The 14455-nt window shown below is 43.1% G+C and overlaps 1 protein-coding gene across 1 annotated transcript; it reads right to left on the bottom strand.

Moving 5' to 3' along the window:
* Positions 1–5687: 5687 nt before the first annotated feature.
* On the bottom strand, positions 5688–14286 carry LOC311120140 (NADH dehydrogenase [ubiquinone] flavoprotein 1, mitochondrial-like). The gene is made up of 11 exons (XM_084194756.1): positions 14073–14286; positions 13689–13800; positions 13479–13561; positions 13060–13230; positions 8652–8835; positions 8090–8279; positions 7467–7679; positions 7136–7302; positions 6950–7031; positions 6456–6601; positions 5688–6054 (listed from the first exon to the last, which is right to left on the bottom strand). Exons 1-11 carry the CDS (start codon positions 14087–14089, stop codon positions 5959–5961), a joined length of 1461 nt encoding a protein of 486 aa, XP_084050882.1. The 5' UTR covers positions 14090–14286; the 3' UTR covers positions 5688–5958.
* Between the last annotated feature and the right edge of the window lie 169 nt (positions 14287–14455).

The raw sequence follows: 14455 nt of genomic DNA, 5'->3' as shown, positions 1-14455 counted from the left end.
GGTAAGCAGCAAAACAAATTCACTTGTCAATTAATGTTAACCCAGTCATCTAGGCTATAGACCTAGATCTAGGTGACCAAAAACGAAAACTGAAATAAACTGAAAATATACCTATGACTCCAGGACAAGCCTATTATAATACATTCCCATTAAAACAAATTATCATGATCTTGAATTTTGTTAAATAGAAAGCTTAATCTGGGTCCTTGAAACCTGTCAGAAATGTTTTAAAGATTTATAAACTACCATGGACTCCTGAGCTACATTTGAAGAGTATATTTCCAAAACCCTATTGCCGCGTTAACATGCTAGTCAGAATAGGAAACTCGAAAATGTCTGACTTGACAACTGGTGTAGGCTAGTTATACACGTGCCGCATTCAACCAGTTAGCAAGTCGGAAATATTCGAGTTACCTAGTTCCGACTATGCGCCATAAATCCACTAATTTTTCACATTTGTGTTTTTTCATCAGATATTATTTCTTATGGGTGGGTACCTTAATGTGTGTGTAAAATATTACTCTTCTCAAATTTTAGATGTGTACAAAAATGTTTTTTTGTTGCAAAACGTTATATATCAATTATTTAGCTGGAATGGAATGTTGTATCCTGTATATTTGACTGTGATATTTGGTTGTCTCACGTAGTTATCTTAAGATGAATGCACTTACTGTAAATCGCTCTGGATAAGAGCATCTGCTAAATGCAAAAGTTTTACATAATAGATTACTGTTTTTAAACATTTTTTAAATCATAAAAAAAAATATTGATGTCTCAAATGTAGCATTTTTACATTTCTTTATTAAAAATGTAGTTATTTGTTACATTTGATTGTGTAAAACCTAGCAGTACTAATTATTTATTTCAGAGTGAGGCGGATATACTGTATAGCATTTAGTAAAATAACATGATTATTTGTCTCTCTGAAATGAAACCATCAAGTGATATGACACACACACAGAGACAGACAGACAGACAGACAGACAGACAGAAATACAGACAGGTGTACAGTGAGCTGAAACACAGATAAATGTTAAACATAAAAGTGCCATGAGGGATAGAGCAATGACATTGTGACTGCAAAAATACCAATTACCTATCTATTGTACTGTATTGTATTCTATATTGTATATTGTGTAGTAAACACAACTGTGAACAGATTGACAAACTAATACAGAAAATACTTTACAGAGATCTACTAAAATAATGATTGTTTGTGTATTGATCTGAACTTGTTGTAATTTTACCTTTACACATTGTCTTTGCTGTGTACTTGCCTCTTGACCAGGTTGTCAATACAAATAAAAATGGCATCTCAATTGACCAACGTGATTAAATAGAAGTTGAAAAAACAAAAACAAAACAAAAAGCATTACTAAACACAGAGATTTCTATACAAACTTTAAGGAATAAAGGGGTAGCTGTAACAAAGTAACAGGTGGGATTCTCCCATGGCCTTAAACAACTGCACATTTGAATGACTTGGCATGAAATTATCTTTACCTGTGTTCTGTTACATCACTCAGCCCTTGGCTATGTTCCCAAAATGTTCCACGAGGACACCAACACCAGTGTGTATATAAAGAAGGGGACTGAGCCCAGTAGACTACATTAGTTCTGAAGAGACATTGTTTCAGAATGAGGGGTGCTGTAGCTCTGCAGGTGTTGCTGTTCTGTCTGTCTGGGACATGGGCTCAGGGAGAGAGAGGAGGGGTCAGTGAAGGAGGAGAGAGCAGAGAGAGGGATGCTGAACAGTTGACTACCCAGCCTGAAATCTGGACTGAGCTGAAGGAGCTGAGAGACATTGTGGTGTAACAGAGAGTGGAGCTGAGGAACATGGGGGCCAGACTGAGCACCAGTGAGAGCCAGGTGGAGGAGCTGCAGAAAGAGGTGGTGAACCAGAGAGTGGAGATGAGTGTCACTAAGAATTAACTGCAGTTCTACAAGAATAAGGTGGAGGAACTGGAGAGTGAGAAAACAGGTACTACGTTATGTATATACAGTATCTGAAAAGGATCTAGTTTGTAAATTGATATACATCAGATAAAGAGCCCCTCACATTTTTCTTATAATTCCAGTCCAAGCAGCAGAACTGTCAGCCATGGGGGCCAGAGTGACAGCTAATGAGAGAGAGGTGGAGGAACTGAAGAGAGAGAACACAGGTGAAAGAGGATATTCATTTGAATTTCAGTGTATGTTTGCAGTGGATTGGATTGCACATTCTTCATTCAGTATGGATTAAAAAGCCTCTCTTCATGTTATTGCAGGTTTGAAGGCCAGACTGAGTGCCAGTGAGAGCCAGGTGGAAGAGCTGCAGAAAGAGGTGGTGAACCAGAGAGTGGAGCTGAGTGTCACTAAGAATGAACTACAGTTCTACAAGAACAAGCTGGAGGAACTGGAGGGAGAAAATGCAGGTAAATTGAGGCAGCTATAACTTATGTTATTTGATTACTGTAATTAACAAATAACTAAGTTGGGTTTTGAAGTCATCAACAGTTTATTTGTATCTTTTTACATCATATTCTAGGACTGGAGGTCAGAGTGACAGCCAGTGAGAGAGATGTGGAGGAGCTGAAGACAGAGAATGCATGTAATGTAGCGATAGGAACATATCAGACTGGTCTCATAGACTAGATGTAACATAGTAAATAAATAAATAAAAGATATAAAAAAAGATATAAAAATGTCACATGCGCCGAATACAACAGGTGCAAATAAACTAAAGTAAAACATAAAATAAAAAGTAACAAAATAAAATAACAATAACGAGGCTATAAACAGGGGGTACCGGTACCGAGTCAATGTGCGGGGTTACAGGTTAGTCGAGGTAATTTGTACATGTAGGTAGGGGTAAAGTGACTATGCATAGATAATAAACAGTGAGTAGCAGCAGTGAGCTAGCTAATGTTAGCTTTAGCCACCTAGCCACCTAGCTAACGTTAGCAACAAGAAATTGGAATTCGTAACATTTCATAAATTTTACAAATTCGTAACATATTGTACGTTTTTAGAAAATTTGTCCCATATTGTACGAATTGCAATTTGGTACATATCATACAAATTCTAAACCGTAACATACATGAAATGGATAATGGATTAACACATACCATACAAAACCTAACATATCAAACTAAATGGAGTATCTCAGATATACAGTGGAGAGAACAAGTATTTGATACACTGCCGATTTTGCAGGTTTTCCTACTTACAAAGCATGTAGAGGTCTGTAATTTTTATCATAGGTACACTTCAACTGTGAGAGGCGGAATCTAAAACAAAAATCCAGAAAATCACATTGTATGATTTTTAAGTAATTAATTTGCATTTTATTGCATGACATAAGTATTTGATACATCAGAAAAGCAGAACTTAATATTTGGTACAGAAACCTTTGTTTGCAATTACAGAGATCATACGTTTCCTGTAGGTCTTGACCAGGTTTGCACACACTGCAGCAGGGATTTTAGCCCACTCCTCTATACAGACCTTCTCCAGATCCTTCAGGTTTCGGGGCTGTTGCTGGGCAATACAGACTTTCAGCTCCCTCCAAAGATTTTCTATTGGGTTCAGGTCTGGAGACTGGCTAGGCCACTCCAGGACCTTGAGATGCTTCTTACGGAGCCACTCCTTAGTTGCCCTGGCTGTGTGTTTCGGGTCGTTGTCATGCTGGAAGACCCAGCCACGACCCATCATCAATGCTCTTACTGAGGGAAGGAGGTTGTTGTGCAGTCGTCCTGTCCCCTTTGCAGAAAAGCATCCTCCAAACACGGCGAGTGGAGTTTAGACCAAAAAGCTCTATTTTTGTCTCATCAGACCACATGACCTTCTCCCATTCCTCCTCTGGATCATCCAGATGGTCATTGGCAAACTTCAGACGGGCCTGGACATGCGCTGGCTTGAGCAGGGGGACCTTGCGTGCGCTGCAGGATTTTAATCCATGACGGCGTAGTGTGTTACTAATGGTTTTCTTTGAGACTGTGGTCCCAGCACTCTTCAGGTCATTGACCAGGTCCTGCAGTGTAGTTCTGGGCTGATCCCTCACCTTCCTCATGATCATTGATGCCCCATGAGGTGAGATCTTGCATGGAGCCCCAGACCGAGGGTGATTGACCGTCATCTTGAACTTCTTCCATTTTCTAATAATTGCGCCAACAGTTGTTGCCTTCTCACCAAGCTGCTTGCCTATTGTCCTGTAGCCCATCCCAGCATTGTGCAGGTCTACAATTTTATCCCTGATGTCCTTACACAGCTCTCTGGTCTTGGCCATTGTGGAGAGGTTGGAGTCTGTTTGATTGAGTGTGTGGGCAGGTGTCTTTTATACAGGTAACGAGTTCAAACAGGTGCTGTTAATACAGGTAATGAGGGGAGAACAGGAGGGCTTCTTAAAGAAAAACTTACAGGTCTGTGAGAGCCGGAATTCTTACTGGTTGGTAGGTGATCAAATACTTATGTCATGCAATAAAATGCAAATTAATTACTTAAAAATCATACAATGTGATTTTCTGGATTTTTGTTTTAGATTCTGTCTCTCACAGTTGAAGTGTAATTACAGACCTCTACATGCTTTGTAAGTAGGAAAACCTGCAAAATCGGCAGTGTATCAAATACTTGTTCTCCCCACTGTACGTACAGAATAATACGAAATGCTCTGAGACCACGTTGGAAAATATCTACAGAATTGTGTTTTCATTAGTCTCTATCAGATTGAACACTGTAGGTATATTTCCTGTAATTCTAGTCCAAGCAGCAGAATTGTCAGCCATGGGGGCCAGAGTGACAGCCAGTGAGACAGAGGTGGAGGAGCTGAAGAGAGAGAATGCAGGTAATGGAGGCTATTTCATTGATCCCACTGATTACCATTTTGATAATTTGTTTTTTTATTCAGTATGGATCAGAAAGTATTTTAATATGGTTTTGTCTTTGGAGGACAGGGTGACAGCCAGTTGAAGGAGCTGAATAGAATATATATATATATTATACAGCATATTACATTATTGTGGAACCTCTGTGTTCACAGATAGACCTAAAGTGGCATTCCATGCTGGTTTAGAAAGAACGGTTGGACCCTTTGCTGATAGTAAAATAACTCTGGACTACACTAATGTCACCACAAATATTGGCCAAGCCTACAGCCCAGTTACAGCTCCTGCTTACACACCTGTATCAACTCACATGTCCACATTGGGTAACTACAGGCACCGACATCACTACCAGGCTGCTCCCTGTTTTTCCTCTGATGCAGGTGTCTTCACAGCACCAGTGAGAGGAGTCTACTACATCAGATTCACTGCCATGGACAACCTCTCACCAGCACGGGTAGTTGTGTCTATGTTCAAGAATAACCAGCTTATAACATGGGCAGCTCAGAACAATCACGGAGGCAACCAGTATCTATCCAGTGCGGTGACTCTGGAGCTGGAAGAGGGGGACTTGGTCTACATGCGCCTCCCCTCAGGCAACAAACTCTTTGATGATGATACAATTAGTCACAGCCCCTTCAATGGCTTCCTGCTCTTCCCTATGTGAGGGGAAATCAGATGGAAAGTCAGAGGGTTAAAAGAGCCCCAAATCTTCCTCTAACAACCTGATGACAGAAAAGCAAATTGACTTATTTCTGTTCTACTGATATAGATGTTTTATGTACTAGATTATATGCTATTTTTGAGATGACAGAAAATAACATAAGTCCATTTTGATTGAACTTTATTCATGTGTGTATATTCAGAGGTAATCTGAAGTACATAAACAAATGAATGAACAAATGAATAAATACATGATAAATACATAGGTAAATAACAAAAACAAACAAAGTAGGTTGGTGTTGAATACGTACTAGGTTCATTAACATACTGTAAATATCCAATAAAACTGAAGAACTGTGAACCAGTCATTAAGCAATGGAAATGATTTGAAGTGAGGAATGGTTAGATCAGAATGTTAAGACCAGGGAGTTCAGTCTCAGATCATCTCAATGTCAGCCTCCCTGGCAGGGTTCTTCTTGTGGTACTCAGAGATGCGGCTCTCCATGACCGGACGGAAGTGCCGGACCAGACCCTAAAGTGGAAGAGAAGGTTGGAGTGAAGGAAGAGAAGGAGGAGGGGGTCAGGATGTTACTTCACTAGTATCTCCACATCCGTTCTCATCTAACTCTTCACCCCACTCTAACAACCTGTATCAACCATTGACCTCAGTAGTCTCACCTGTTCCTGTATCAACCTTTGACCCCAGTAGTCTCACTTGTACCTGTATCAACCTTTAACCCCAGTAGTCTCACCTGTTCCTGTATCAACCTTTGACCCCATTAGTCTCACCTGTTCCTGTCTAACCTCTGACCGTAGTAGTCTCACCTGTACCTGTCTAACCTCTGACCCCAGTAGTCTCACCTGTACCTGTCTAACCTCTGACCCCAGTAGTCTCACCTGTACCTGTCTAACCTCTGACCCCAGTAGTCTCACCTGTACAGGCCATGCGGCCCCGTCCCCCAGGGCACAGATGGTATGGCCCTCAATCTGTTTACTCAGCTCCCAGATCATATCAATCTCTGAGTTGGCCGCGTCACCACGCACAAACCGCCACATCATCTTATCCATCCAGTCCACTCCTGGTGGGGGGGAGAGAGAGAGATAGGGCGAGGGACAGAGAGATCAACTAACCACCCAGTTACCTGGTTTTCTTTGTGCCACACAGATATCAAATTATCAGAAGTGAGATGGGGTTTTATGTTTGAGCAATAAGCTATATAGTAGCAAAACCTGTGGACATTATATTATCAAAATAATATAGGGTGGCAGGTAGCCTAGCGGTTAAGGGCGCTGGTTCGAATCCCCGAGCAGACTAGGTGAAGAATCTGCAGATGTGCCATTGAGCAAGGCACTTAACCCTAATTGCTCTGGATAAGAGCATCTGCTTAATGACTAAAATGTAAAAAACAGAGCATGTAGTACCTTACCTTCCCTACAGGGGGTGCACTGGCCACAGCTCTCATGTTTATAGAACTCAACCAGACGGGCGATGGCTCTGATTACGTCAGTCTGGGAGAATGGAGTACACACATATTCTTCACAATTTGATTTGTTCTTATAAAACAATGTTCATCAATATAAAGTAAATAGTGTGTGCGTGAGTGCATGTTTACAGATTTGTCCATGACGATGATGGCGGCAGTGCCCAGAGCGGACTCTGCGCGGACGAGGTCATCAAAATCCATCATGACATCATCACACACAGAGCGAGGGATAATGGGTGTGGAGGAGCCTCCAGGGATCACTCCCAGTAGGTTGTCCCAGCCGCCCCTCACACCTCCTGAACCAATCAGAGTCGAGGGGAAGGGAGTGTCAGGCGCACAAATATCAGCAGCACCAATAATATACCCACTCTGGCATACACACACAGTAACACAAATACAGGCAGTACTAGAAAACTTGTCACATTAACACTTGCACGAACACACACAGACGCACACACACCTGCGTGTCTCTCTATGAGTTCTCTGAGAGGAATGGACATCTCTTCCTCTACTGTGCATGGAGTGTTCACATGACCAGAGATGTTGAACAGCTTTGTCCCAGCATTCCTCTCTCTCCCAAAGCTTGCAAACCACGCTCCACCTCGACGACAGATAGCAGGCGCCACGGCAACCGTCTCCACGTTAGCAACCGTTGTTGGGCATCCGAACACCCCTGGAGACCCAAAGACAATGTGGTACATTGAGAGAAAATCAATAAGAAGAGCATTTATTTTCACAGTATAATCTACAGAAAACAATTGAACTGTCAGAAATGCAATGTACAGTTCCCTTATGGAAAAAAACCACATGAACCACATTCATGTTTTTATGTGATCACATGTGAAGTTAATGTGATAACATGTGACAACATGTAAAGCAACCTGTGATAACATGAAACTACACATTTTTCTGTTAGGGTTTTGGTAGACCATATTATCATTCTTTTGGTTGTTTCTTTTTTGGCAAGAAGGAGGTAAATCCAAAGGTGGTAGGTGTTTACCTATGTTAGCAGGTAAGTTAGAAAGGAGTGACAGGAGAAAGGGGTCAAAGATCAAGGTCAAAGGTGGTAGGTAATTTCCTCACCTATGTCAGCGGGGAAGGGTGGTTTGAGTCGGGGTTTCCCCTGCTTGCCCTCCAGGGACTCGATGAGGGCCGTCTCCTCCCCACAGATGTAGGCTCCTGCTCCCCGCATCACAAACACATCAAAGTCGTACCCAGAGCCACACGCGTTCTTGCCTATCAACCCTGCTACATACGCCTCGTTTATCGCCACCTGGTGGACAGGACAGGACATACTGTAAGTGTGTGTGTGCTCGTGTGTGGAGGAGACAGGAGAGGACATGACTCTAACCAGCCTGAGCAGGTAGTCTGACCTGTGTATTGGAGGACTCGTTGTAGAACTCTGACCTGTGAATTGGAGGACTCGTTGTAGAACTCTGACCTGTGAATTGGAGGAATCGTTGTAGAACTCTGACCTGTGAATTGGAGGACTCGTTGTAGAACTCTGACCTGTGTATTGGAGGACTCGTTGTAGAACTCTGACCTGTGTATTGGAGGACTTGTTGTAGAACTCTGACCTGTGCATTGGAGGACTCGTTATAGAACTCTGACCTGTGCATTGGAGGACTCGTTATAGAACTCTGACCTGTGTATTGGAGGACTCATTGTAGAACTCTCCTCTGATGTAGATGTAAGCGGCGCGGGCTCCCATGGCCCTCCCAGCCACCAGGCAGCCCTCCACCAGCTTGTGAGGGTCGTGACGCATAATCTCTCTGTCCTTACACGTCCCTGGCTCTCCTTCATCTGCATTCACTACCAGGTACTTAGGCCTGAGATACAGACACAGATACTGTATGTTATACACCAGTGGAGGCTCCTCTGAGGAGGAAGGGGAGGACCATCCTCCTCCGTGAATTTCAGAAACATTTAAATAGTGAAACATTTCAAAAGTGATCCTTTTTAGATAAAACTATACTAAATATATTCACGTCAACAAATAATTGATTAAAACACACTGTTTTGCAATGAAGGTCTACAGTAGCCTCAACAGCACTCTGTAGGGTAGCACCATGGTGTAGCCGGAGGACAGCTAGCTTCCGTCCTCCTCTGGGTACATTGACTCAATACAAAACCTAGGATGCTCGTGGTTCTCACCCCCTTCCATAGACATTTACATTTACATCATTTAGCAGACGCTCTTATCCATAGACTTACACAGTAATTATGACAACATCCAGAGGATGTCCTCCAACCTATAAGAGCTCTTGCAGCATGAACTGACATGTTGTCCACCCAATCAAAGGATCAGAGAATGAATCTAGTACTGAAAGCATAAGCTACAGCTAGCTAGCACTGAAGTGCATAAAATGTGGTGAGTAGTTCACTCAAAGAGAGAGAAAGACAATAGTTGAACAGTTTTGAACAAATAAATGTATTCAAAAGTGAAGGAGAAGCAAGAGAGAGAGAGAGCTAGTTATATTTAGTATTTTTTTCACTTTCACTTAGCTAGAGAATGCAGCTAGCTAGTTTAGCCTACTCAAACACCCGGCTCAGAGAGGTATGCTATGTTAGCTAGCTGACTATGGCTATCCAACACTGGAACTCTTCCAAGTCAAGGTAAGCTTTTGGTTGTATTAATTTATTGCCTCCGGGGCCCGCCGGTGTAACTACTAAACTCCTTGCTGATTGTACACTGTATTGCATGATTGTAGCGGGTTTACTAACACGTTAGTTCTAGTAGCTATGTTGACTATTTCATTATAATATGGTGACAACGATGTAGGCTGTGTGTTGCGGTTAGCGGTTATGATATGAAGGTTTGGCTTGGAAAGGTTTTTTCGCCTGGTTACAGACAGCTGATGTGTTGTGCACTGGAGTCCACAAGCGAAGTGAAAAGGTGAGAGGAGGAGAGCATGTAGATGCGAGAAGAAATTATCCAACGATCAAAGGGATCATGGTGTATGTACAGTACCAGTCAAAAATTTGGCCACACCTACTCATTCCAGGGTTTTTCTTTATTTTTACTATTTTCTACATTGTAGAATAATAGTGAAGACATCAAAACTATGAAATAACACATATGGAATCATGCAGTAGCCAAAAAAGTCTTAAATAAATCAAAATAGATGTAATATTTTAGATTCTTCAAAGTAGCCACCCTTTGCCTTGATGACAGCTTTGCACTTTTGGCATTCTCTCAACCAGCTTCACCTGGAATACTTTTCCAACAGTCTTGAAGGAGTTCCCACATATGCTGAGCACTTGTTGGCTGCTTTTCCTTCACTCTGCGGTCCAACTCATCCCAAACCATCTCAATTGGGTTGAGGTTGGGTGATTGTGGAGGCCAGGTCATCTGATGCAGCACTCCATCACTCTCCTTCTTGGTCAAATAGCCCTTACACAGCCTGGAGCGCAAACAGGTGGGATGGGGTATCGCTGCAGAATGCTGTGGTAGCCATGCTGGTTGCCATGCTGACCTGCCTTGAATTCTAAATAAATCACCAACAGTGTCACCAGCAAAGCACCCCCACAGCATCACACCTCCTCCTCCATGCTTCATGGTGGGAACCACACATGCAGAGATCATCCGTTCACCTACTCTGCGTCTCACAAAGACACGGCGGTTTTAACCAAAAATCTCAAATTTGACTCAAATTAACTTTTAAGAAGGCACACCTGTTAATTGAAATTCATTCCAGGTGACTACATCATCAAGCTGGTTGAGAGAATGCCAAGAGTTTGCAAAGCTTTCATCAAGGCAAAGGGTGGCTACTTTGAAGAATCTCAAATATAAAATATATTTTGATTTGTTTAACACTTTTTTGGTTACTACATGATTCCATATGTGTTATTTCATAGTTTTGATGTCTTCACTATTATTTTACAATGTAGAAAATAGTAAAAATAAAGAAAACCCTGGAATGAGTAGGTGTGTCCAAACTTTTGACTGGTACTGTATGCTGCTGCTATGAAAGTGAACTGTGTTTGCGTGTGATCAGGGGTGTATTCAATTTGCTTACCGCCCCAATAGATCCACAGATGATGCAATTGCCATCACACTGCACACTGCCCTATCCCATCTGGACAAGAGGATTACCTATGTAAGAATGCTGCTCATTGACTATAGCTCAGCATTCAACACCATAGTACCCTCCAAGCTCATCATTAAGCTCTAGGCCCTGGGTCTGAACCCCGCCCTGTGCAACTGGGTCCTGGACTACCTGACGGGCCGCCCCCAGGTGGTGAAGGTAGGAAACAACATCTCCACTTCACTGATCCTCAACACTGGGGCCCCACAAGGGTGCGTGCTCAGCCCCCTCCTGTACTCCCTGTTCACCCATGACTGCGTGGCCAAGCACGCCTCCAACTCAATCATCAAGTTTGCAGACGACACAACAGTAGTAGGCTTGATTACCAACAATGACGAGACTGCCTACAGGGAGGAGATGAGGGCTCTGGGAGTGTGGTGCCAGGCAAATAACCTCTCACTCAACATTAACAAAACAAAGGAGATGATCGTGGACTTCAGGAAACAGCAGAGGGTGCACCCCCCTATCCACATCACCGACAAACTGAAATGGTCCACCCACGCAGACAGTGTGGTAAAGAAGGCGCAACAGAGCCTCTTCAACTTCAGGAGGCTGAAGAAATTTGGCTTATCACCTAAAACCCTCACCAACTTTTACAGATGCACAATTGAGAGCATCCTGTCGGGCTGTATCACCGCCTGGTACGGCAACTGCACCACCCACAACCGCAGGGCTCTCCAGAGGGTGGTGCGGTCTGCCGAACGCATTACCGGGGGCAAACTACCCGCCCTCCAAGACACATACAGCACCCGATGTCACAGGAAGGCCAAAAAGATCATCAAGGACATCAACCACCCGAGCCACTGCCTGTTCACCCCGCTATCATCCAGAAGGCGAGGTCAGTACAGGTGCATCAAAGCTGGGACCGAGAGAATGAAAAACAGCTTCTATCTCAAGGCCATCAGACTGTTAAATAGCCATCACTAGCACATTAGAGGCTGCTGCTGCCTATTGAAATCACTGGCCACTTTAAGAAATGGAACACTAGTCACTTTAATAATGTTTACATATCTTGCACTACTCATCTCAAATGTATATCCTGCATTCTATTCTATAATATTCTTCTGTATCTTAGTCCATGCCGCTCTGTCATTGCTTGTCCATATATGTATATATTCTTAAATCCCATTCCTTACTTTTTTTGTGTGTATTGGGTATATGTTGTGAAATTGTTAGATATTACTGCACTGTCGGAGCTAGAAGCACAAGCATTTCGCTACACCCAACATATGCTAAACATGTGTATGTGAAAAATAACATTTGATTTGATTTGATTTGTATTCATTCCGCCGATTCTGTTGAAAACGTTTATTAAACGGACGCAAACGGAACAGGCTAGAGTGTACAAGGCGGTATTGAATGTATCAAATTTCTCTCGACCTGTGCACCTAGCGTACATGGTAAACTTTCATTCATAGGCTAGGTTGTAGCAACCTCATGATGGGTATAGGGAAAACTTGAGTATAATGTAGTAGCCTAAATCTATTGATGTTACATTGAGCTGGGTGAGTCCCCTGTAGCTCAGTTGGTAGAGCATGGCGCTTGCGACGCCAGGGTTGTGGGTTCGTTTCCCAAAGGGGGCCAGTATGAAAATTTATGCACTCACTAACTATAAGTTGCTCTGGATAAGAGTGTCTGCTAAATGACTAAAATGTGAATGGAATATAAATGACAGTCATCCAATATGCTATAATAGAAATAAGGCCATGCTTATAAAAAAATGGCACCGACTGCCACACATTTACATTTTAGTCATTTAGCAGACGCTCTTATTCAGAGCGACTTACAGGAGCAATTAGGGTTAAGTGCCTTGCTCAAGGGCACATCAACAGATTTTTCACCTAGTCGGCTCGGGGATTAGAACCAGCGACCTTTCGGTTACTGGCACTACGCTCTTAACCACTAAGCTACCTGCCGCTACCTACACACACACATACTTTCTCTCTCTCTCGCTCTCTTTCTTACCTGCCGTCACTGGGTTTGTTCATGAAGCCCCACTTCATGCCGGTGGGGAAGCCAGCTCCTCCTCTCCCTCTCAGACCAGACACCTTGACCTCGTTCAGGATCCAGTCTGTCCCCTTCAGGAGGATCTCTTTAGTCTTATACCAGTCACCCCGACGCAGAGCACCCTTCAGGCTGGGGACACAATGGGAAATATAGATGGTGTTTTTAAATAGGCCACTATCCCCTAATACTTCCTATGTACTTGGTGTATGTGTTGTTTTCAGATATCATGTATTCTCGGGTAGGTTAAGGGAAGGGGACAAGGAGAGGAGGACACTTTATGGATGGTTAAGAAGGGGGCAAGAGTACTGTATGTGCATAGATTTGATGGTATCCAGAGTGTGTATGTGCACAGTGATGTTATGTTGGGATGTTACTACCTCCAGTCATGACGGCCATACAAGTTTGTGAAAATCCGGTCCTGATCACTCAAGGGACCAAATTTAGTCTTCTTTGGATTCTCCTAGCAACCCAGATAAACACACAGAATAATTTATGTAACGATAATAGGCTAGATGGAGACCTAGGCAGTTGTAGCCTAGTCTAGAAAACAGAAATGGTTTAAACTACACTAGGTGAGAGAAGGCTACCTGTTGCTTCGCCGCGGTGCTGTAGCGCTGGCCCAGATGGGGCGAGAGGCACTGCTGCGCGGCCGCCGAGTGCGCACCTGCGCTTCCTAGCATCCGGCGCAGCGTCAACATCCTGAGAGTGAAGGGAACTTTGTTTGTAGCCATCTAGCTATCTAGTCCAGTTAGCCAGTTATTGGCCTAGTGCTCATTTAAGAATCTATACTTTAATAACGATTTAAGATACCTTAAGCAGCATATGGCAAATTATTCTATGTACATTTGGCCAAACAAATGAAAAAAAAAGCTTATTTACGGTTACTGGTCCAGTTAAATTAGCCTAGTTGAGCTAATTTAGCTGCTAATTTGTGCTGCTAAGAATGTTCTAGCTAACTAATCTCCATTCACCTTCCTGACGCTGTCATTAGATGACCAAGGATGTTGTTGATAACCTGAAAGGTTTCCCTCTTTGGGCCGTTGCTTCTCTCCTTGATTTGTTCACTGCCGTCTCAAAAATGACAAAACACTCCCAAATTCAGTTTAGTTAGCAGTGCGGTCGGTTGTTGGCCAGGCTACCTAGTTGGGTTAGCTAACTCAACTAGTGCTGCTAATCAGATTATGACGTTCTGTGGCCCGTGCGCCTGCGACAACCCAAAGCCACAGGTGTCGAGGCTGGCTGACATTCCTCCCTGCATCATTGGCAGAAGTGCTTCTGGCTACAGTGTATGTGAAAGACTGCAGCTAAGAAGCTAGGCCTACTCAGTGCATACATTTTTTGTTGTCCATAATAA

This window comes from Coregonus lavaretus, assembly GCF_964263955.1.
Source record: "Coregonus lavaretus genome assembly, contig: HAP1_SCAFFOLD_716, whole genome shotgun sequence".
Lineage (NCBI taxonomy): Eukaryota > Metazoa > Chordata > Actinopteri > Salmoniformes > Salmonidae > Coregonus > Coregonus lavaretus.
The sequence above is the reverse complement of the archived record's forward strand: the minus strand, read 5'-3'. Positions and strand labels throughout refer to the sequence as shown.

Excerpts from the sequence above, each read along its gene's own strand:
- LOC311120140 (XM_084194756.1), bottom strand. Across the intron at positions 13,231-13,478 it reads TATGGCCGTCATGACTGGAG|CCTGAAGGGTGCTCTGCGTC; the intron begins GTAGTAACATCC and ends TTGTGTCCCCAG. Across the intron at positions 8,280-8,651 it reads ATGAGTCCTCCAATACACAG|GTGGCGATAAACGAGGCGTA; the intron begins GTCAGAGTTCTA and ends CCTGTCCACCAG.